Raw genomic sequence first — 22489 nt, 5'->3', positions numbered from 1 at the left:
TGGGCGTTCCAGCTGTCGCGTATCAGTGTTAATGATATACAGATTTATTTATTTAAATATCTATTCATTATATTTATTCACGAATCTCCATGCCTTGCTCTATATAAAATTTCATTTATGAATGCAAATATTATATTCAAATGAATACAATTTTGTTATTGATTTTAGATCTTAATTATTATCGAATTTATTTCTTATTTCTAATCGATTTTAGATCTGAACCACGTTTCAATCTTATTTTGTGATAACTGTCTGTTGCGCCACAAATTGTCACCCCTGGACCTCCCCAAGGCCTTTGACACTATAAATCATGAAATACTGCTCTACAAACTTGAAAATTACGGAGTTCGTGGGAAGGCCTTGGAGTGGTTCAGAAACTACCTCGTAAATCGTGAACAATTCGTAAGCATAAATGAACAACATTCTTCTCTACAAAATGTTAACTGGGGTGTTCCCCAAGGCAGCCTCCTGGGCCCTCTTTTATTTATAATCTATATAAATGACATCCAGAACTCCTCTGAAATGTTTTCTTATGTCCTTTTTGCAGATGATTCAAATGTACTCTACTCTCATCCTAACCCCGATATTTTAATTAATGTACTCAACACTGATACTGGATAAATTGGTACAATGGATTAGGGCTAACAAATTGTCAATTAATGTACAAAAAACGAACTGCATGCTTTTTAGCAATTCTTTAGAAAAATTGCCATTTAATATTAAATTGGACAATAAAGACATTGAAGTTGTTACTACAACAACATTTTTAGGTCTCATAATAGACAACAAATTATCTTGGAAAACACACATTGACTTTATATGTCGTACAATTTCACGCAATATTGGTGTTATCAACAAAGTTAAGTTTTTTCTTCAAACTTCCTCCTTAAAAATGCTTTATTCAACATTAATTTTACCATATTTAAATTATGGAGCAATTTTTGGGGGAAATAAACGCTCAACCTACATTGATAGAGTATTGCTTTTACAAAAGAAGGCATTGCGTGTTATTTTCAACTTGTCCTGGAGATCTCACACAGATGAGTTGTTTTTTAACAATAACATTCTAAGAATAAAAACACTGTACCAATATAACTTGGGTCAATTCATGTATCAGTTTAACAATAATATGTTACCACTCATATTTAATTCTTCATTTAACAAAACAAAACTCTTCACAAATATCCCACACGTCAATCAGATGAATTACATTTACCACTACCCCGGATCATCCTTGCAAAATCAATTTTTACTTTTGAAGGCCCTAGACTCTGGGGAATTATTAATAATAACATCAAAGAATCACCAAGGCTTTATTCTTTTAAATATAAGTTCAAAAATTTCTCCAAGATAAGCATTGAATTTAACTCTTCATCGCTCAAACTCTTGTATTTTTTTAAAATCAAACATGATTATCATGTCACGTACACTTTTCCATCTCTTTCGTTTTCCTGTTGATCAGCGAGGTCCGTCTGTAAGTGCTGGGGCTGGATTTTGGAGACCTTTAATCTCTCTTTTTCTTATTTCCTTTTCTATTTTAATTTCCCCTATTTCCTTTTAATTTAACTGGTTCATGCTCAAGTTGTTATTTTGATTTTTATATGCTATGCAACTACAAGAATATTTATTAGGAGGCTGCACTCTACAAGCTCCGCTTTTTAGCAGCCTCCTCCATTTCCAACCTGGTGTGTGCTTCATAAAGCTGTTCGTTAGTTAAGAGCGACTTTAAGAACGACTGGTGATCCTTTCTTGTGGAAAATGCGGGGGAAAATTATATATTTATTGACGATAGTTAAGCGCGTAAGAAAGGTTCACCAGTCGTTCTTAAAGTCGCTCTTAACTTACGAACAGCTTTATGAAACGGCCCCCAGATATGTAATAATCTTGAATATAATTTTTGTACAGGGATACTTTAAATATGTTTTGTTATTTATGTCAAAATGTACAATACAAACTGTAATTGTTGAAAATGGAAATAAACGAAAAAAATATATAAATAAATAAAAAAATTCTCGCCTCGCGACAATTTGTGCTGCACGTACCGGTCTCAATTATTATTATTTTATTCATTTATTTATTTATTTATATTTTCATTTTATTATTTTTTTTTTTTGGGGGGGTGGTTATTATCCATTTGGTCTAGCCGTAGCAGTTAGTCAAACTCTATGATCGTATAATACCATACGAGCTAGACCCATTTGCCCTAGTAACAGTTTGGTCTAACTTCCACTTGGTCTAATGTATAGGACTTGGTCGAATATAGTTGGTCGGTATAATTGCCGAATCGTCGAATAGCCAAATGGTCTAATTGCCTTTTCGTCTAAATCCCAAATAAATATTTCTAGTCTGTTACAGGAATTGACCAAGTGGTGGTAGACGGAATGGTAAATAGGCAAAATGACAATTAGACCAAAGGTAAACTGGTTGTAGACGAAATGGAATTTAACCATGTATATAGGATGAAGATAAGGGGCCATTTGTCAAATCGGGTTTAGACCAACTGGCAATTTACCTTAAGGGGAGGCTATAGAGAACAGCAGCAGAGCCAGTGGAAAATTCGGTTTTTATCCACTTGCTCTTTCAACATTTGGACTAATTCTCCGTTTGTCTAATAACACATGGACTTAACCCATTTGGTCTACTAATAATTTGGTCTAATTTGCAATTGGTCTAATATAATTGGTCTAATTCTCATTTAGTCAAATGTCCAATTCGTCTAATAGCCAAATGGTCTAATTGCATTTGCAACTCTACATTACCTATTTTGTTTGTTTGTTAAGTGTTGGTAGAGCGCCCGCCTCATGAACGGTAGATTGTGGGTTCAGTCCCCGGCCGAGTCATACCAAAGACTAAAAATGGGACCTTCTGCCTTCTTCTCAGGTGCTGGACGTATGAGAATGAAGAAGGGTAATAATAACATATTTATGTTGTGCATGGTCCGCTGGAAGGACAGCTTACAGCTGAGAGAGGCTAACCTGGGTAAATAAGAGTTATTATTATTATTATCGTCATCATCATTATAGTTCCAACAAAAAGTTAATTTCCAAGTATTATCCAAATTATCGACGCAAACCTCGCGTCTTCGTCAGAGATAAGAAATTCCCTGAAATTATATAGATGCAAACAACTTGTGGCAACTCTCTTGTAAATAATAAACAGTAAAGTAAATGAAAATGAGATAATAAAAGATGCGTAGCTTCATTCAAGTTGTCTCAGAGCTGTCATCCAGTCTGAATAAAAAATGCCTCCGACGGGAATCGAACCCGGGTTTCTGGCTCTGAGCCATTTGTCTGCATTTATCCTATTCATTTTAATGTATTGTTCCCTTTCTGATGAATGCATGCACTCAGATCCAACTTTTGCACGCGGCTACTCATTGTTCATCTACTCATCTGCACCAAAAAGACAAATAATCAATAAAAAGGTTGGAAATTTGCCTGCCGTTTAATTGAACTGCTGGCCCGCCTCCTTGGGCTAGCGGTTAAGGCATTGGCGTTCAGAGCCAGGGACCCGGGTTCAAGTCCCGGTGGAGGCATTTTTTTCAACCTTTGATTCAGAATGAATGACAACTATGAGGGACTTTGAGTGAAGCTACGTACCTATTATTCTCTCATTTCCATTTCTTTCACTATATACCCCATTCTGTCTCCGTAACTTAACTCATTGAGGAAATAGTGGATAGTGTAGTCATTCGGAAAGTCGTGTATGATTTCACAAATGTTTCAAGGAAACAGCCCCGAAAATATGAAAAATTTCTCCAAAGTGAAATCTTAACTATTTTTTGGGTCAATATTAATATGGTCCGTTCCTCTGGAACAAAGTTCCCATTAATAATAAAAAAATTCTACAATTCTTTAAAACCAATTGTAAAATGAAGCTCTAGTTAAGATACCGTTTTTTTTGTAATTTTTTTAATTACTCTCGTTATGTCACAAAAATATTTTTTTCATTGTTTGTATGTTTGTATATATATATATATATAAAGGTCTTCAATGATCTCGGCCTACGCATCACCATCCAAACTAACCAAAACATCGTAGATTACTTGGACGTCACCCTCAACCTAGACACAGGCGATTTTCAACCATATAGAAAACCTAATGACACGGTGACCTACGTACATAGGGCATCTAACCATCCACCCCCTATCCTCAACCAAATACCTGCGGCCGTTGAGAAGCGCCTCTCGACACTGTCTTCTAACGAAGACCTATTCAAGAAAGCAGCGCCAGCATACGACGACGCCCTGAAAAGAAGCGGGTATGACAAAACCATCAAATACATCAGACCAGTAGAAGAAGGAAGAAAAAGAAGAAATAGAAGTAGAAAAGTCACCTGGTTTAACCCACCTTACAATTCTGAAGTGAAAACCAACGTAGGAGGGAGATTCATAAAGCTAATAATGAAACACTTCCCCAAGGGACATAAATTGAACCAAATATTCAATAAGAACACAATAAAGGTTAACTACAGTTGCATGAAAAACATGGATACCATAATAAAAACCCACAACCAAAAAGTTATTAAGCAATCAAATCCACGAGCGGAAAATAAGCCAAAATGTAACTGTCGGCAAAAAAACCAATGTCCATTACAAGGAAACTGTATGCAGACGGCTCTGGTATACAAGGCGACGATCCGACATGGCAACGAAGAGAAACACTACTTCGGGCTTGCAGGGGGGACATTCAAAGATAGATACAGAAACCACCTCAAATCATTTAAGCATGAAAGATACCGGAACGAAACTCAACTCTCAAAATACACATGGAATCTGAAGGAAAAGAACATCGAATCTACGCTAACATGGGAAATCGAAAAAAAGTCAAACTTAAACCAAAGAAAAAGTGGCTTGTGCAATCTTTGCCTGGAGGAAAAAGTGTCCATAATAACAAACAGAAACTCACTAAACAAAAGGTCGGAACTTATTTCAAAGTGCAGACACCGAACGAGACCAAACCGGAAACCACCGAAGCGTCAAATTGACCCGCCGCACCACACAAATAGCCAATAACGTCAGTCTGCCTGAAGATCGCCTCAAGTCCGGGCGTGAAACCGCCGGTAGCAGAAGTTTAACAGGTACGAATATATGCTCTGCTTTATATAGCATTGAGCACTTTGCACAATCATCGGCATCTACACATCTAAGGATATATATATATATATATATATATATATATATATATATTTATAAATCAATTTTAGAAATGAAAGGGCTACCCTGCTTGAATGAAACTGAAAAAGATAGATAAATGAATAAATAAATAAATAAATTAATTAATTAATCAACAAATACATAAATAAACAAATAAATTTGAAATCTTCTGTAACGTTTGATCTACATTCTTGACTATTGTGTAATATGTTTTGAAACTCTATGAACTTATCGCATTTTAAGAGTATTGATCATGCGCATGATTTTGTCAATGCTATAGGATGCAAACATAAAACACACCCTTCGCCATAAGCATACACACACAATATATACGTATATATATATATTACATTCCGCGTGTTGGATACAGATGAAAAGACAAAGGAGACAAAGAGACATTCAGTACGAACAGAAAGTTTATTTCCAAACCTCGCAAACCTCGTGTCTTGGTCAGGGATACGAAATTCACAGATACGAAAAGTTTCGAAAGATACGAAAGTTTCGAAAGTTAAGGACAAGTTCACCCCAACGAAAAACTGGCTTGAACATATTGATAAAGGAGAAACAAATCAATAAGTATCACACTGAAATTTCAACAAACTTGACCTTTACAGGGATACGGGTCTCGCTGTGAGTTTCGTATCCCTGCGACGCGAGGTTTGCGTCGAAAATTTGGATAATACTTGGAAATAAACTTTCTGTTGGTACTGAATGCATTTCCTCGCAAAAAATTAATATTTGTCTCTTTTATAAACAGTCTGCTTTAATCATACTTGGTTTAGTAAAATGCCGTAGAAATGAAAAAAATCTATTAATCTATTTTTACAAAATTTTTACTATACCGATTGTGATTGTTCTATAAAAAAAAAATGCAAACCGCAAATTTTAGAGAGAAAAGAGCATGCTGCTTGTTTCCATCAATTTCTTGATGAAACATGTACCTCGCTTAACAGACATTGCGGCACTAACAGCCACCCCACCCATACGTCCACACCCCGCGCCCCTCCTACATTTGCACCCCCATGCACATCACCCACACTCACTCAGATCCTCGTACATGTATCGTGCATTTATATTATATCTAATTCTGAAAACCGTCGCCGCCCTCTCTCTCTCGTTCTCCCCCTCTCATTGTGACCACTGACCTCATGAAAGACAGTCATTTGGTTGATTACATGCATCATATTTGGTTGATTACATGCTCTTAAATAGTAGTAATACTTTCGATATCTGGTCATGAACCAAAAGGCCTGTGTTCTGAAGTCAGGTTTAATCTTAAGTCTGGTTTTAAGTTGTGGTTTAACTATGAAAAGCCAGTTGTTACATAAATCTATAACAGGTTCAATGTATCAGCTCATTTGACTCCCAAAACATTATTAACTGCCTGGGACATGTGGGAAGGACAAGTATGACAGGTGTCTTCACCATTAAAGAATTAGTAAAGAGCACAGTTAACATGAGAAGCATTCACTGTAAACAAAATTTTGAAAGGTTTGGCTTCCCATAATTTTAGCACAGAGCTAGACCATGGTCTAGGTTAAACCCGACTTCAGAATACGGGCCAGATAATTTAGTATACAATGGTGATATGTATATCCTTATCAAATAGTGCCTGAAATATAGCACGTGATGACCGGTTACTATTTAAGCGAAATATGTGCTAATGACTGGTATTATACAACTCCCAAGAATGTTCTGTAATCTGATTGGTCCAAATCGGATCACATGATGTTCAGCGAATTGCACTGTTGCATCCAAAATGCACTATCCTGCACTCTGACGTCAGAGTGCAGGATTGTGCGAGTTCTGTAATTATCTAGAATTATCTAGAATTCAGATCAAATATAGAATTCGGGGCAACTCAGTAACATGGGTGAGGTGTATAAAACAAACAATACAGGCATTCTTGTTCATAGAGGAGCTAAATAATGAACTCAGTGCTCGACTCGCCAATGGATATACCACACTCGGTACTGCGGACCTCGGTGCGGTATATCCATTGGCTCTTCTCGCACGTCGTTCATTATTTGGCCCTGCATGCATGCGCCTCAATACGTGCATTGTTTGTATACTAATGACTAGTTTTATATATGAAGAGCTCAGTTGAAAAAGGGCTTAGATCCATTTTTCATCAAATTTTTATTTATTCTTGTTTTTTGTCTCAAAGTATAAACTTTCAGGAGCTCTATAAAATGATATCAAAGAAAAGTTGAATTTCACATCAGAAAGTGAACAAAAATGGCAAAGAAAAATCACCTTTTTCAAAAGGGGTTAGGTCCATTTCAGTTTGGATGCAAAAGGGGTTAGCTCCACAAAGATTTTTATTTGGAAAATAATATATTACAAAATATGGAGACAGGTATATTTCTTTTATACCCGATTTTATGTTCACATGGTAGGGTATCATGAAAATTTAGTTTTGCATAAGAATATTGCAATATGGGAGAATAAAAAAACCGATTTTCTTCGAGTGGATCTAACCCCTTTTGCAACCAAACTCTTCTGAAGAGCTTATTTATCAAAAGGGGTTAGGTCCATTTTTCATAAATGTTATTGTTTTATGTATCAAAACCTATAGATTTTTAGTCGCTTTGGTGATACCAGAGAAAATTTGAATTCACATTAAAACGTGAATAAAAGTGTGGCAAAGAAAAATCACTTTTTTATGCAACAGGGATAGGATTCGTTTCAATTTGCTTGCAAAAGGGATTAGATACACAATGATAACATATATATATATATATATATATAAATAAATATATATATATATATATATATATATATATAAATTGAAGACAGGTAGATTTCTTTTACACCCAATTTTATGTTCACATGATAGGGTAAAACAGTATATCATGAAAATTTAGTTTCTCATAAGAATATTGCAATATGGGAGAATAAAAAACATTATTTTCTCGGAATGGTCCAAAGTAGATCTAACCCCTTTTGCAACTAAATTCTTCATATTAATCGGTCGTTGTTTTTAAATGAGTATGATTTAACAAGTATCCACATCACGTTCTTATAAAATTGTAATAGTCATCATTTTGCTACGGCATCAGAATAATTATCGACACCGTCTTGTTTAACCTTTCAGACTCAGCTACCGTTGTGTTAGAACTGTTCCAAATTAAAGGTAACTTGTATGTGTTATTCTTACTTAGTATTTCTGTACTTTCCATTAAAAAAATCGTGTAGTGTAGTTTTAAAGACTTAAATTAAATTTAGTTGCGGATAAGTTGTGTGGATGTATAAACATGGAATCCAGATACAGATATATTTATTGCTTTATAAATCAGATTTTGTTAATTTAATTTAATTTATTATTATTATTATTATTATTTTTTTATTATTATTTTTTTTTTTGGGGGGGGGGGCGCAATACAAAGAAAGTACTTTAAGCACAATACACAAACAATACACATTATACATGAGACGTTACAAGAATTAACACTACCATTCAAGTATATTAGAAACAATAAAGGTCCAAGTGTGGAACACTGGGGTGCACCCAAATTAAAATCTCTGAAAGATTTTTTAATGGTTTTATAATTAAAAATCGGACACCTCTGCTAAAATTGCTTCCAAACGAATGGAAATTTGTACCTTTCCAGTCTCTTGTAACAATGCGCTTTAGATCTTCCGTGAAAAAGGTCTCCTGTAAGAACATTACATGTGCATGTCTCTTGTAGAAGGAAATTAAAAAGTAAACTTTTCTTTTATTTATTTCTCACCCACACATTATTTGAGGGACCTTTATAATATATTATCAATAATTTCATACTCGAACCATTTCTAAGCCTTTCCAGGTTTTTCTTTCAACTTTCTCCCTCCGATTATCTTTCGAATCAAGTGATTAATCTGCTTCTGATCCAAAAGACTCGTTATCATTGGTTGAATATTCAAATGGATTTCACGACTTCCCTTCTCACGTCCACGTATAAAGTACCGAAATGTGACGTCTGTTGCCATGGTGTCATGGCGGGCTGGTTCTAAACAGAGTCGCAGCTGACGATCGTCTGTACACATTAGTATTTGCAAATGACTTTGACTCGTCTGAAAATAGGTTGCAAGCGATCAAATTCCGATAGCAGTCATTTTCTCCTGTGAGAAACACACGATTTCATTCGGCGGGTCCATTTGTTAAGAACCAGGCCGCCATGACACCATGGCAACTGATGTCATCGCTTCGGTACTCTACAAAGGATACTCCTCTGTTTTTCTATGACTCATCGATATATATTAAATATAATGGATATAGCAATATCGCGCTCTGTTGAGGTCACCGGAAACATTTAATAGCACTCCAAAGGTCTGGGGAGCGTTTCATCAATATTTTCATCCGACAAGTTGTCAGATCTGACATCTTTCCATGATTTTGATTGGCTGAGAGACACTGTTCCCATGGTAACTGTCGGATAAAATGGGACTTGTCGGATAAAAAGTCCGACAAGTCCTTTCATGAAACGCCCCCCAGATGCGCACAAAGTTAAACACTCTTGCGCGTTGTTGTGCGTGTTGTTTATGACCTGTTGTTAGGGCATCATTATACTGTTAATTGTGGTCCAAGTATCGAACCTTGGGGCACTCCACATCTTATAGATTTCAATTCTGATTTAATTCTATACCATAATACATATTGTTTACGATTAGATAGATAATCTTGTAATAGGTCTAAATAAATTCCTCTTATTCCATATGCATATAGTTTTTGTAACAAAATATTATGATCTAACGTATCAAATGCTTTTCGCAAATCTAGAAATAAACCCATCAATATGCTCTTGTTATCAATTTCATTTGTAACTTTCTGAATAAAATCAAGTAATGCTGACGATGTGGAGTGCCCCGTTCTAATCCCATATTGACTATGGGTAAAAATATTGCACTTATTGATAAAATTCAAAATACGACTATATAAACATTTTTCAAATAATTAGACAAAACGGGTAAAATAGAAATGGGACGGTAATTGGACAATGTTTCGGGATTTCCTCCTTTAAAAATAGGATAACTCTAGCAAACTTCATTGAATCTGGGAATACGCCCGAGTCAAGGCAAGAATTGAATATTGCACATAATGGTTGACAAATAGATTAGATACATATTTTTATTACATTCATACTGATGTCATCATGCCCTGTGCTAGAGGATTTTTTTAATTGCTTTGAAATATCTATTAGTTCAGATGATGTTATGGGATTAAAAAATATAGACTGAATATTGTTGTCAACAACAGAAGCCGCATCATTATTATTTACATTATCAAAATTACGATTTAAATCTAGACCGACATGAACAAAGTAATTATTAAAATTATCGGTAATCATTTCATTTGCTTTTATTTCAGTGTCATCAACTACAATTTGTTTTATGATAGTATTTTTGTGACCCTTTCCTAATGCATTATTGATTACTTCATTTGTATTATTCATATTACCACGAGCATTGTCAAATTCATTTTTATAATATTCTTTTTTTACGAGACTTTATTTTATTAGAAATAATGAAAATGACAGCTAAAGCTACGGTCACAAAGGTTCGTACGATAGATGCGTTCGTATATAGAATCTTACCGAGGAGTTACCTGATCTTACTGTAACAGTACGAATTCTGGACTGCATAGAGATTCGTAGGAGCATAGATTCTTACGACATTCCCAAAACACAACTTAAGACCTTTTTGAGATACAAACTAATTTTCGGTTTCATAATGGCCCTAAAATTCTTACGTTTCTCACTGAGTTATTCTTTCGTCAGACTTAAGGCCGTCTTACGATTCTGATGTCACACTGCAAAAACTCCGGTGTTGATTTAACACCAGCCCTGAATTTATATATGTCCACACCAGAGAAGTATTGAAACAACACCAGTTTGGAATCAAGCCGATGCTATTATAATACTTATTGGTGTTGTATAAACACCTATCTGGTGTTTAATAGACCAAAAGGAAACTGGTGTTGTTTAACACTGTATTCTCTTGTGTGGACATATATAGATTCCGGGCTGGTGTTAAATCAACACCAGAGTTTTTGCAGTGCACAAAATGGTCTTTACACTGCACTCTGAAGTCATTTGAACGAAAATTTTACTCAACAATTTCAGAAAATTGTGTACCTATGCCTCAGGAGTCCCCAATAAACGCCTTATAAAAGCCACGATTCGCCCGTAAGAATCTCTGTTCGTAAGGATTTCTTGCAAACGCCGTGAGAACTCTCTATAGTCAATTTAAGGCGTTCTTACGACTTAAAACTTCAAGAATCGACTCTCGCCCTATAAAGTCTGCATAATTCTTAGATGTTTTAATGACGTTCATACAGCCGCCTTACGAATGGAGGGTTTCATACGACGTTAACAAAATCTCGGAGAACATCTACCAAGCTGCAAACTTACGAACGGTTTATGTGCTGTCTGCGAACGCTGGTTTCGTATGGCCTTCTTGAGAAGATCTTACGAAATGGTCTAACAATCGTTCGGCGTTCGTAGCAGTTCTTAATGGTGGGTGTGGCTCTACCCAGTGGCGGACCGTGACCCGAGGAGACAAAGCTTTGGAGGGGCACTGTATTGTGAGTGAACAATGCTGTGCCCTCCAATGCTTTGTCTCCTCCGGGTCACGGTCCGCCACTGGGCCTCTACCAGCTTATGCCTACGTTGTGGTAGCACTAGTGCCTGCTTGGTCTGACTGCACATACTGATTTCTTCCTTTTTTCTCACCTTGCTTTCTACTTCCCGCCATTTATCTCTCTCTCTCTTTTCCGGTAGCCATCTCTATCAGTATGGTTTGGTGAAAAATCTTTGTCATTTCCGTTGAGAAAAAATATTTTTCGACACCTCTCTGACAACCGTGATTATCTTAAAAAAAAAACCTCATATGACATCTTTCAACAATGTTAATTTATCAATTTAATTTAATTTAATTTAATTAATTTAATGGCAAGGTGAATAATTAGTACACAAACATCCAACGTTAAAAATAAATTGAAAGACATGATATTTCAACCGATGTCATCTTTTGAACCCTGCTAATTGTTATTTTTTATTTGATAAATGGCAAGGTAGGTGTGCAAACTATCATTCCTCGTTTTTATGATTTAAAATGTATGTTAATAGTTTATTGCTGAGATTTTCAACGTGTGAACCCGTAGGATGTACGGCATCTTTTTCGAACTGTGCATTTGTCATGTCCCAGGCATCCATAAACCCGAGATTTTCAAGAGCAAAAACTTTATTTCTCATCCTTCTATCGAGGTCCCTCGCAGTCCAGTCACTGTTTTTAAGAAAATGATCCAATCCGTCATGTTCTCTTGTGTTTGCGCTTTTCCAGATGACCAACGTTTTTGGACTACGCTTCTGAAGGCGTCTTAGAGACATCAACACATCGTCCACACGAGTTTCGTAGAACCAAGGAGGGAATGCAGCAAAGTGCGCCCACAACGTCAAAACAAAAATAGTGCTCTCCCCTCCTTTGACACGATCAATAAAATTTGCTATATACTCTGTGGTTGAAACATTCGCCCACTTTGATCTCCCGATTGGATGCCCGTGAAATTGAAAGTGGAAATTAATGTTGTTTTTGCTGTCTTTGGCGATTGTCGGTCCAACGAACCACGACGGGTCCTTGGAGATTGGAACCGTTTTCAATTTGAAGAGCTTTACGTAAAATTCAAATAGCTGCCGGATGGTAGAATCCCCTAAAAAATATATGGTTTTATTTTTCAAGAGCGAGATTGCTTGCGATTGATGGAATATTTGTATTCCGCAATCTGCTGAGAGCCAATTCTTTCCCCAGTAAAAGCCAGCAACTTCTGGTGCTCCAAATTGAATCTGTGGCAAGCAAGCTGGAAGGTGATCCAGAGCCCCACTGTGTACAATGGACTCGTTACCTAGGAGGCAATGAGTATTGATAAAAAAATATATATAAATTCAAATTACAAAAAAAATGCATCTTTTACAAATATATGTCGATCGATATTCCAATATTGCAATTTATGGTGAATTTGACAATCCCTCAATCTGAGATCTTGAATATGAAAATTTGTTTGGAGCATATATTCAGTTTGTAGGGCAAGGCTTACCATAGCTGAAGTAAACGTTTATGTAATTATCAAATTCATATATTCCGCGTAGCAGCCATCGCACAATAAGCATAGTTAGAACATACTGGACCAACAAACATGAATATAAGCATTTCATAGAAAATGTTCATTCGCCAAGATTATAATTGATACTGTGATGAATTTGCTATCAAACTAAATAACTTTCAGAGGTTGAAACATTTCTCATTCATGGCTTGCTCTTTTATGCTGTGAATTTAGATATGTAACGAGTAATAAAATATGTATGCTATTTAAAGAAAAATCAACGTCAGACAGCATTGCACACGATTGCGTTATTTTCAAGGGGCCATACTTTTAGATCCTCGTAGATACACCTGGAGATTATGCACAAAAACTCGATTTGATGAAATTTATAAAAACTCTCCGGGAATTAAATTACCATGACAACTTGGTATATCTTATGAAAGAGCTTATCCTGTTCTTCCTTCGACATGAACAGTATGATTATTGAATACATTCAATAACTTTCTTTTAATCATGTTCATTGGGGTTAAAAATAGCACTAGACCACTTTCTTCTCTGTCACATTTATTCCATTCATTAACATTTAGGCCTACATCCAGTTTTTTTCTAATGATGTAAGGGAACGTGCGTAAACTAATGAAATAACTATGCTGGATGCGATTTGATATAATATTTTGAAATGTTATAACATGACAAATGCCAAACAGCTTGAAATATTCGTCTTTTATTGTTAAATAACTACTATCATTGCTATTATTACTATTCATTATTATCATCCTTATTAATATCATTGTTGTCGTTGTTGTTCTTATTATTATAATCATCGAGACTCACCAACTGTACGATGGACTACAATCCTGTTTTCAGATCCAGATATTTTTCGGTTGTTCCTGCGATTGAACGAATGAAAAGTTTTAAACTAATTCTATCACGTTCAGATTAAAACTAGTTCTATCAAGGAACACTTACAGTGAAGACAAAACTATGATAATTCACTTGGTATCTATTATTTTTCGTTACGCTTTCGATATTCTTATGAGGTAAAATTAGAATCCGACATGTGTGCATCACGGCGAGCAAAGGCAGGTGCGTCAATCTACCCTTGGCTACCATAGGTCAAAATAGATTGTTAGAGGAAAACCTCGCACGCCTCTTTTTAGAAGGTTACAGTGAGTCACTGTAGTCATTGCCTTATCTAGTCATTGTTCTTCTCCCTACAACTTTGAAAAGGGTTCCTATTATGGAACATATATTCCTTATTCTCTTCCACACTACAAAAGTTTGAACCTAAATTCCATATATCAAAGGACAATTACCAGGTAAAAGGAAGCTTTTCGTTGTCCGATATGACTGGTTTATACTGTACATTGTGATGCTCAACCCAATCGTTGCAGGTGAAATTCTGTGGTTTCACGCAAAACCAAGGGGACCCGGTACTTGTGTCGGTAAAGTTACAGCTTTCGGTCTGTTCTCGTTCGGTTAAAAATTGAATAAAAGAAACAAAGAAAGTGAATGATATTAATGCCAAACAGAATCAAGAAAGACAGGTTATATAAGCAATGTTTAGTACTTACAACATGAACATACAGACAAATATCGATAATCATAAAAATGGACAATGAATGCGATAAAGATATATTACATCATGGATCACTATTCTGCGTGACCTACATTGGCTTCCTATCAATCAGAGAATCGCCTATTAAGTTCGAGTGTTCGTATTTAAAGCACTCAACGATAAATCTTCGCCCTACATATCGGAGCAGCACAGGCCAACACTGGTCTGCTGTGCAAACCCTTCACTCGAGTAAAGGGTCTGTATTGCAGCCTACTCGTGCATTGTGTACTGAAGGCCCAACGTCCCAAAATCACGTGAAAAGTCAATTTTTAGTTTCTTTCAGCTTTAGTATTCTCTAGTCATGGTCTATTATTACACCGAAATTTAGAACCCAATTCTCTCTAATTAATCAAGATTTGATGTTCATTCAATACATTTTTAACATGGAATGCAGCAGTAGATACCTGGCTCTTGGTTATGTGCATTCTTCATTCTGTTAAACTTCACAATCATATAGCAATGGGCAGTTGAAAATGTGAAAATCTTTATTCGCGTTTATCTCGAATAGTGATTACGCGCATCAAATATCGCGTGTGCCACTTCGTGGATTCTGTGACGTCTCTGATTCCACGAAGTGGCACAACGTCCCAAAATCACGTGAAAAGTAAATTTTGAGTATCTTTCTGTTTTAGTATTCAATTTCAAGTATCTTTCAGCTTTAGTATGCCTTGGCTATGGTCTATCATTTCACCGAAATTTAGAACCAAATTTTCTGTAATTAATGAGATAATTAAAGTGAAAAAAACGACACTAGCCTCAAAATCCGTTGTAAAATAATCCACGAAATGGCACGCACGTGCGCGCCGTTTCTACGCACGCTGAAGTAATATTTTCCACAAAACGACACATGTCATGCTTGTGTTTGAATCACTGCTACGTCAAGATTTGATGTACATTCGATAAAATTTTTACATGGGAAGCAGGAGTAAATATCTGGCTAGTGGTATGTGCATTCTTTATTCTGTTAAACTTCACAATCCTATAGCAACTGGCAATTGAAAATTTAAAAATCTTTAATCGCGTTTATCTCGAAAAGTGATTTCGCGCATCAACGGTCGCAGGTGTGCCACTTCGTGGATTCGGCGACGATTTATTTATAGCCAGGAGGGTGAACTTAAATCGAGAAATAGAGATTAGGGTTGTTCGCAGACAAGTCAAGAAGTTTGAATTTGTTGTTCTTTGACAAGGAGTCCCGGGGGGGCACTCAGTATATAATGCATAGTGGGTATGTGCCGCGGAGGGGACCCCCATTTTTACACTCAAATTTCCGTTCCAAGGCATAGCATTTCTGTCTTTTTGAGAAAAAGAGCAAAGAAAGCCGCTCCAAGGCATAGCATTTCCTTCTTATCGAGAAAAAAGAAGAAAGAAATCCGCTCCAAAGCTTCGCATATTTTTCGTTACGCCGTTCCGGTCGCATTGGCCGTAGAGCGCTTTTCGACCATCGCCTAAGCGCGAGCGCACCCGGCAGAGGCCGCGCTAGCTGCGTCATGCACGATTGCCCGTTCCATAGGGATGCATACGCACTCACAGAGATACGGAGATCCGTTCCGAGGACCCCCGTTTTCACAAACATTTATAGTTCCGAAGCCCGTTCCGAGGACCCTCCTTTTTACAATAAGCCCGCTCCAAGGCCCCCGTTTTTTGCCTCGCCCGCGGCACACCCCTACCACTTTTTTGGTCGAGTGCCCCCCCCCCCCCCGGGCAAGGAGTCCTTTGCAATCTTGGATTTGTGACACGGAGCATCTTCGTCTGTGAATACATTGCATCTGCTGCAGGTTTCCATGAATTCCCTACCGCTACGTCTACTTCTCCGGATAAAAGATTTGCGAGGCCAAAAGTCTAACCCATTGATTTGTTTCATCATGCAGACAATGCAGCTATGTTCCTTTATTGTACAGTCAAGGGCCCATGTTTTCGGGCCAAGCTTAACCGCCTCACGTACCTTATCCTCCTCAATAGTGATTTACAGGCATGTTCGTTTGACGTCAGGCAAACTACCTGGCCCAAACCGCGAGATATGGTGCTCCCAACTGACAAAAACTTGAAGGATCATCAGTGACGTATCATCTCCGATTATAATGGTCTCCACATGCAGTTGTTGTTTTTTTCCAATGCGACCATTGGTCAGAAAACTACCTATACTCTCATTGAAATTTCATTTAACATTGTGCACACCAGTCATTGAAATTGATGCAACCAGTTATATTGCTGATTTGACGTTTAGAGTGTGTAACTTTTTTGGTATAGGGGTCACAATGTTTGCTCTCTGTACCCAAATAAGAGAGGCTATGTGGCCAATGCCGCATATTATGGCAAAATGCCATGCAAAGGCATTCCTTTTGCTGTTTTGGTTAACACTATTTATTTTACTAGGAGGCTGCACCCCACACGTTCCGCTTTTTAGCAGCCTCCTCCATTCCCAAACTGTTTGTTTGGTTATCTTGATTATAATGTACATATAGATTACAAAAAAATACTCCTGAGCTATTGTAATTACAAATATACCATTGTCGAATCTAAGAATCTTGATGGTGATCTGGGCAGATTAAAATAATAAAAAGTAGAGTGCGAGATCGAAAAAGGAGGCGAAGGAGGGGAGAAGAAGGTGAAAGAAGAAGGAGCAAGAGAAGAAAGGGTGGAAGGATAAGTGTAACTTTACAACGACATCGTCCATATAATTGGATGTCAATAAGTTTTAGTCAATGCTTAAGCACAGAGGAAAGGGATTTCGTGTTCCACCGATAGATAATTTACATGTATTCAACATTAATTCTTTAAGAGAAAGTTTTTGGTATAAATTGTCTTACCTTTCCGACAGTTTCGTTTAACACTTTTAGGTCCATATTGCAAAATGTTTCCTCGGCTTTCTTCGGATCTTTAGAATAAAATCGCCCTTTATGGTGACTTCTGGTCACTTCTTCTTTCTGAAGTCTTCTTAACACGTAATTGGCTTCACTTGTATGAACTAATGTAACCTGAATGTTAACCAAACCTGCCCACTTCAAGGTAAAGAGGGCGCTGTACGTCCCGTTCCCATGGTCGACAACTTCGCCGTCTGACATCGAGCTTGCCTGGAAAGTTGAATTTTTGGTATATATTTTGGTGCGGAAATAGTCTCCTCCGTAAGCCTTGCTCTCGTTTAGCCCATTCCGGGCTTGAATGATCAACCGCAGTTCATCGCAGACGAAATACTTAGAAGCATTGTTCCGATTTGTTTTGGTGATGTGAAATGATGTGAAATTTGGATTAGTCATGTTGAGCAAACTTGTCCAGGAGATTTGACTTGGTATGCTGTCCTCGTAAGTATAATATCTTCGTCTTCGCCTTGCTGAAAGATTAGGGCAAAAGGGATTTACAGATACATTTGTCCGTTCTTTCCACGAGGCCTTAGGTCTTGCTATATCCTAGAAAATAAATAAATCAGAATTTCGTGTTAAAGATCAGTTCAATCTAGAGGAAGTTATTAATAAAAAAATGAAAAAAGAGATAGAATCACATTTGGAAATTGTTTGTTGTGTCTCCTTCTTTTTCTTTAAATACCAATGCATTGTACACAAATTATATCTCTATTGGGAACATGCAACCGAGGAAGAATGATTGCTAATTATATTTTCAAATGAAACGCCCGGTAAATTTGTTTTACATTTCCTTCCAACTTCAAATTTGAACGGCAAATCTCGATAATTTGTCCGCGTCCCCTGGACGCTGGACCTAATTCGTTCAGTCATCGGTGACTACGCTCGGCATAATCTGATCTGAGTCTGCGCCGTTTCATCACCAGAGTTGGCCAAAAGAGACATTGGGGCTCCGGCGTGTTGGAGCCTCGGCAAAATAGCTTCGAATATTTTTTAAACTAATTTGTCCTAGACAGAACTGTATTTGCGATGCATGTACTTTGATTGACAAGTCACCAAAGGACACATACCGCCTTCGCTCGGGAATTCGAATTCAAATCACAGTTTTCGAGTGAGCGTGTGAAAGGTCCGATGATTCTAAAGACAAAATGGAATCATTATTACACTGATGATTCAAGATTCACGTGTGAAAAGGCCCCTTGATACCACCATTTGAACTGCGCATTTCAATTTACGCCATTTTGCATTCACACGATCAATTTCGTCATTCGAATGATCATGCATTTCAGACGTCACTCCAATGATCATTCGAAGGACGCAAAATGCGAGCGTGTGAAACCCCTCTATGACTCGGAAGAGTTCCTCAATAGAAGGCGCGTGCCGTTGCCACACAAACGAATTGACTACAATATTTTGTCATGTTATTAAGTATCGTTCATAATGAAATATAAGTCATCGCCTGGGACATATTTTGTAGTACTTACATATACATTAATACTCCTGCCAATGTGGAAAAAAAATATTGCCGAAACATAGAACACTATGACAAAACAACCATAGTTGGGGGTTGGGGAGTCAAATTTGAAAGTTGTTTTAAGAGATATGCTTATCATGCTTTATTATGCTATTGCGCAAACCCCCAATCGTAGTACATTGGAAAACATATTTTGAAAAGCTTGGACTGCAAAGCGGTGTTGGACTCAACTCAGGGCATGGGCGGAAATCCCAGGGGGGACGCGTCCCCCCTACCCAAAATAGTAGGGGGGACACAATATCCAATGCCCCCTACTAATTTTGATTTTTTTTTTTTTATGATGGAAAGAAATACATCATTCAAAATATAAATAAAACATGTATTTTGGACGAAATGACCTTACTTTTTGGGTGGTAACTTTTTTTTTGCTTGTCAAATTTTCCAGCCCCTGGTCCCCTCCCCTACCTTTGGGGAGAGATTTCAGCCCTTGACTCAGGGGGGGGGGGGAGAAATGTGAACCTAACATGATTTTTTTTCATCGGCCATGTTGATAGCTGCTTTCTGCAATCCAGCGTTGAAGGACCTATTAGTGCAAAAAACTTTAAAAAACCCTAATGAATTAATCGCTTACATAAACAATAGAATTAATACCATTACTATTAACTACGTTTAATGCCAAAACTATATAAACATAAGACGAAACATTAAAGGTCAAGTCCATTCCAGAAAAATGTGGATTTGAATAAATAGAGAAAAATGAAACAAACATAACGCTGAAAATTTCATCAAAATCGGATGTAAAATAAAAAAGTTATGGCATTTTGAAGTTTCGCTTATTTTTCACAAAACAGTGATATGCACAACTCAGTTGCACAACTCAGTGTCGATGATGTCAATCACGCACTATTTTATTTATTTTGTTTTTTATTGTTTGAATAATACACTATTTTATTTTTTAGATATTTGACAATAAGGACCAACTTGACTGAACCATATAGTATTAAACAATGCTAATTCCACATGTTCAGGGATAAATTAATTGTTGTTTCCCTTGACAATGAGGAGAAAATCAGAATATTTAATATTTCATATAATAACCGGTGTGTTGGCTCAGTTGGTAGAGCGTCCGTCTCACAACCGGGAGGTCGGGGGTTCAAACCCCGGCCGCGTCAGACCAAAAGACGTTAAAAGATGGGAGTTGCTACTACTCTGTTTGGTGTTCAACGATTAAGGGATAGAGCCTCGTCGATCTGGCGCTGCACAGCGGCTGCCGGGCCCACGATCAATTGGGCAAAGCAAATTTTCGGAGTATTTCATTTCATGTCTATTTCAAACAATAATTATGGATTTTCATTTTTTTCATTTTCATAAAAAAGCAACAGAAATAGTGAGTGGATGACGCCATCGGTCTCCTCATTTGCATATCGACCAGTGCATCGACATGTGCATATAACTGTTTTGTGAAATAAAGAGAAATTTTAAAATGTCACAACTTTCTTATTTCACATCCGATTTTGATGAAATTTTCATTCAGTGTTATGCTTTTGGATTTTTCTCTTTTATTCATATCAACCTTTTGTTGGGGTGGACTTGTTCTTTAACAAAATATTTCAATAAAAAAAATTGGTGAAAAATATTTGTTCATCTGAACTTGTGTCTATGGCCTAACACAGAATGTAACCCAATGTAAGTAAAGGTAAAGCCAGGCGTCCATGATCATGTCCGTGACATTTAAAATATCGGTATACTTGTTTAGGCGGTCAATTCAGGGAATACTTGTCAAGGGTGATCCAATACAAAGGACTCTGGTGGAGAATTTGGTAGTGAACGTATGATACAGTATTATTATACAGGCCAGGCAGGTCAATCAACAGGCATGGTATCCATGTTGCGGGAGGTGTATGAAGTGCTTAGATATCAATACTGATATCGTAACATCCCCCTTCTTCTGATAAGATTGAGAATTTCAAATTTCAATGATATTGTTTTCAAACAATACTTTTGGTAGTCTGCAAATTTTGGTAATTTGGCTTAGTTATGATATATCAGATGATAATATAGAAATTGTTTGGTTTGTGAGAATAATATCAATTTGTGATAAACTGTATGCATCTTCAATTTACATAACTCCAATCTTGTGCAAAACTGAAGATAATTTGGATATCAACCGGATTGATCCTGAATCAATTTTTCCAAACAAAAAGTTTTGGCTATAGTGTCTTTTTGATAATTTCGTAAACACTATCTTGACATACCCAAAAATAATGTACAATGCTTATACATGCATATAATAAAATTTTAAACTACACTAATGTCTTCAGTGTTGTTCTTCTTTCTTCTTTTCTCTTCTTTGTTTGAGAGTTTAAAGTGTTCATAATGTTCAATCTTCAAACAAGTATGTCTGTTGAGATTGATTAGCGTTAGAGTTGGACATTGGTGTTCGTTGGACGTTATTTTCCTCTGGTTGAGTTTCTGTGGTGTGGTCTTCGTCGAATCTGGATGGAACTTCCCTCAAGTGAGATCTATTTCTCCTCAAGATTCCTCCGTTCGGCGTTGAAATTTCGTAGGATCGAGGTTCTTCGCAGACCTTGGATACCTTGGCTGGTATCCAAGTGTTGTCTCTTGGATGCAGAACCCTCACTGGCTGTGACTACATGCAGTGGTGGCAGAAGAGAACTTGCATGTCGATCATGCACTTCCTTCATTTTGTCTTGCCTATTCAACAGAAACTCGGTGGCAGCAGAACCTCTCGAAAGATAGTGACTTGGCAATGTGGTTCTGATGGGTCTTCCAAACAACATCTCTGCTGGTGATCTCAAGTTATTGTCAACTGGTGTTGCTCTCAGGTGCATCATGGCTAGTTGACTGTCTTGGTTAGTCTGAGAACACTTCGTCAACGTATTCTTGATTGTACGATCCATTCTCTCAGCTAATCCGTTGGATCTTGGATAGTGCGGTGAAGAAGTGATGTGCTTGATATTCCACTTCTTGCACATGTCTTGGAATGGTTTCCCGACAAATTGTGGACCGTTGTCGGACACAATAGTGTGTTTTCGCCCAGCGTCGTACGACGCTATCAACGACGTAGAACGATCTCTTGGTTCGTGCGTCCGTCGCGCTCAACTCTCGCTTGTAAGCAGTTTCGCAAATCGCTGATCGCGGCCGGATCGACCGGAAGTACGTAGACTGCATGACGTCACCACTACTAGGGAAAATCCCGCGCCCGCGCTCTATGAACTGGCTGTCGGCGCGGCTCAGCTCAGCTTGCTCGCTCTACAAGCGATCTGATTGGCTGTTGACGGCTGTT

At 37.3% G+C, this 22489-nt stretch overlaps 1 protein-coding gene across 2 annotated transcripts in view; it reads right to left on the bottom strand.

The window, feature by feature from the left end:
* Positions 1-12039: 12039 nt before the first annotated feature.
* The window catches only part of LOC129278276 (NXPE family member 3-like), a 48525-nt gene continuing 38075 nt past the window's right edge, over positions 12040-22489 (bottom strand). For both annotated transcript variants that reach the window (XM_064110576.1, XM_064110577.1), the window contains exons 3-6: positions 17661-18257; positions 14552-14700; positions 14070-14125; positions 12040-13037 (exon numbers count right to left, since the gene is read on the bottom strand). In XM_064110576.1, the coding sequence (XP_063966646.1) occupies positions 12226-13037; positions 14070-14125; positions 14552-14700; positions 17661-18257 (1614 nt within the window). In that variant the 3' untranslated portion in view covers positions 12040-12225. The remainder of the gene's footprint in view (positions 13038-14069; positions 14126-14551; positions 14701-17660; positions 18258-22489) is intronic.

The sequence above is a fragment of the Lytechinus pictus genome, chromosome 15 (assembly GCF_037042905.1).
Source record: "Lytechinus pictus isolate F3 Inbred chromosome 15, Lp3.0, whole genome shotgun sequence".
NCBI classification, from domain to species: Eukaryota; Metazoa; Echinodermata; class Echinoidea; order Temnopleuroida; family Toxopneustidae; genus Lytechinus; species Lytechinus pictus.
Note: the sequence above shows the minus strand (reverse complement) of the source record. Positions and strands in the feature narration are given on the sequence as shown.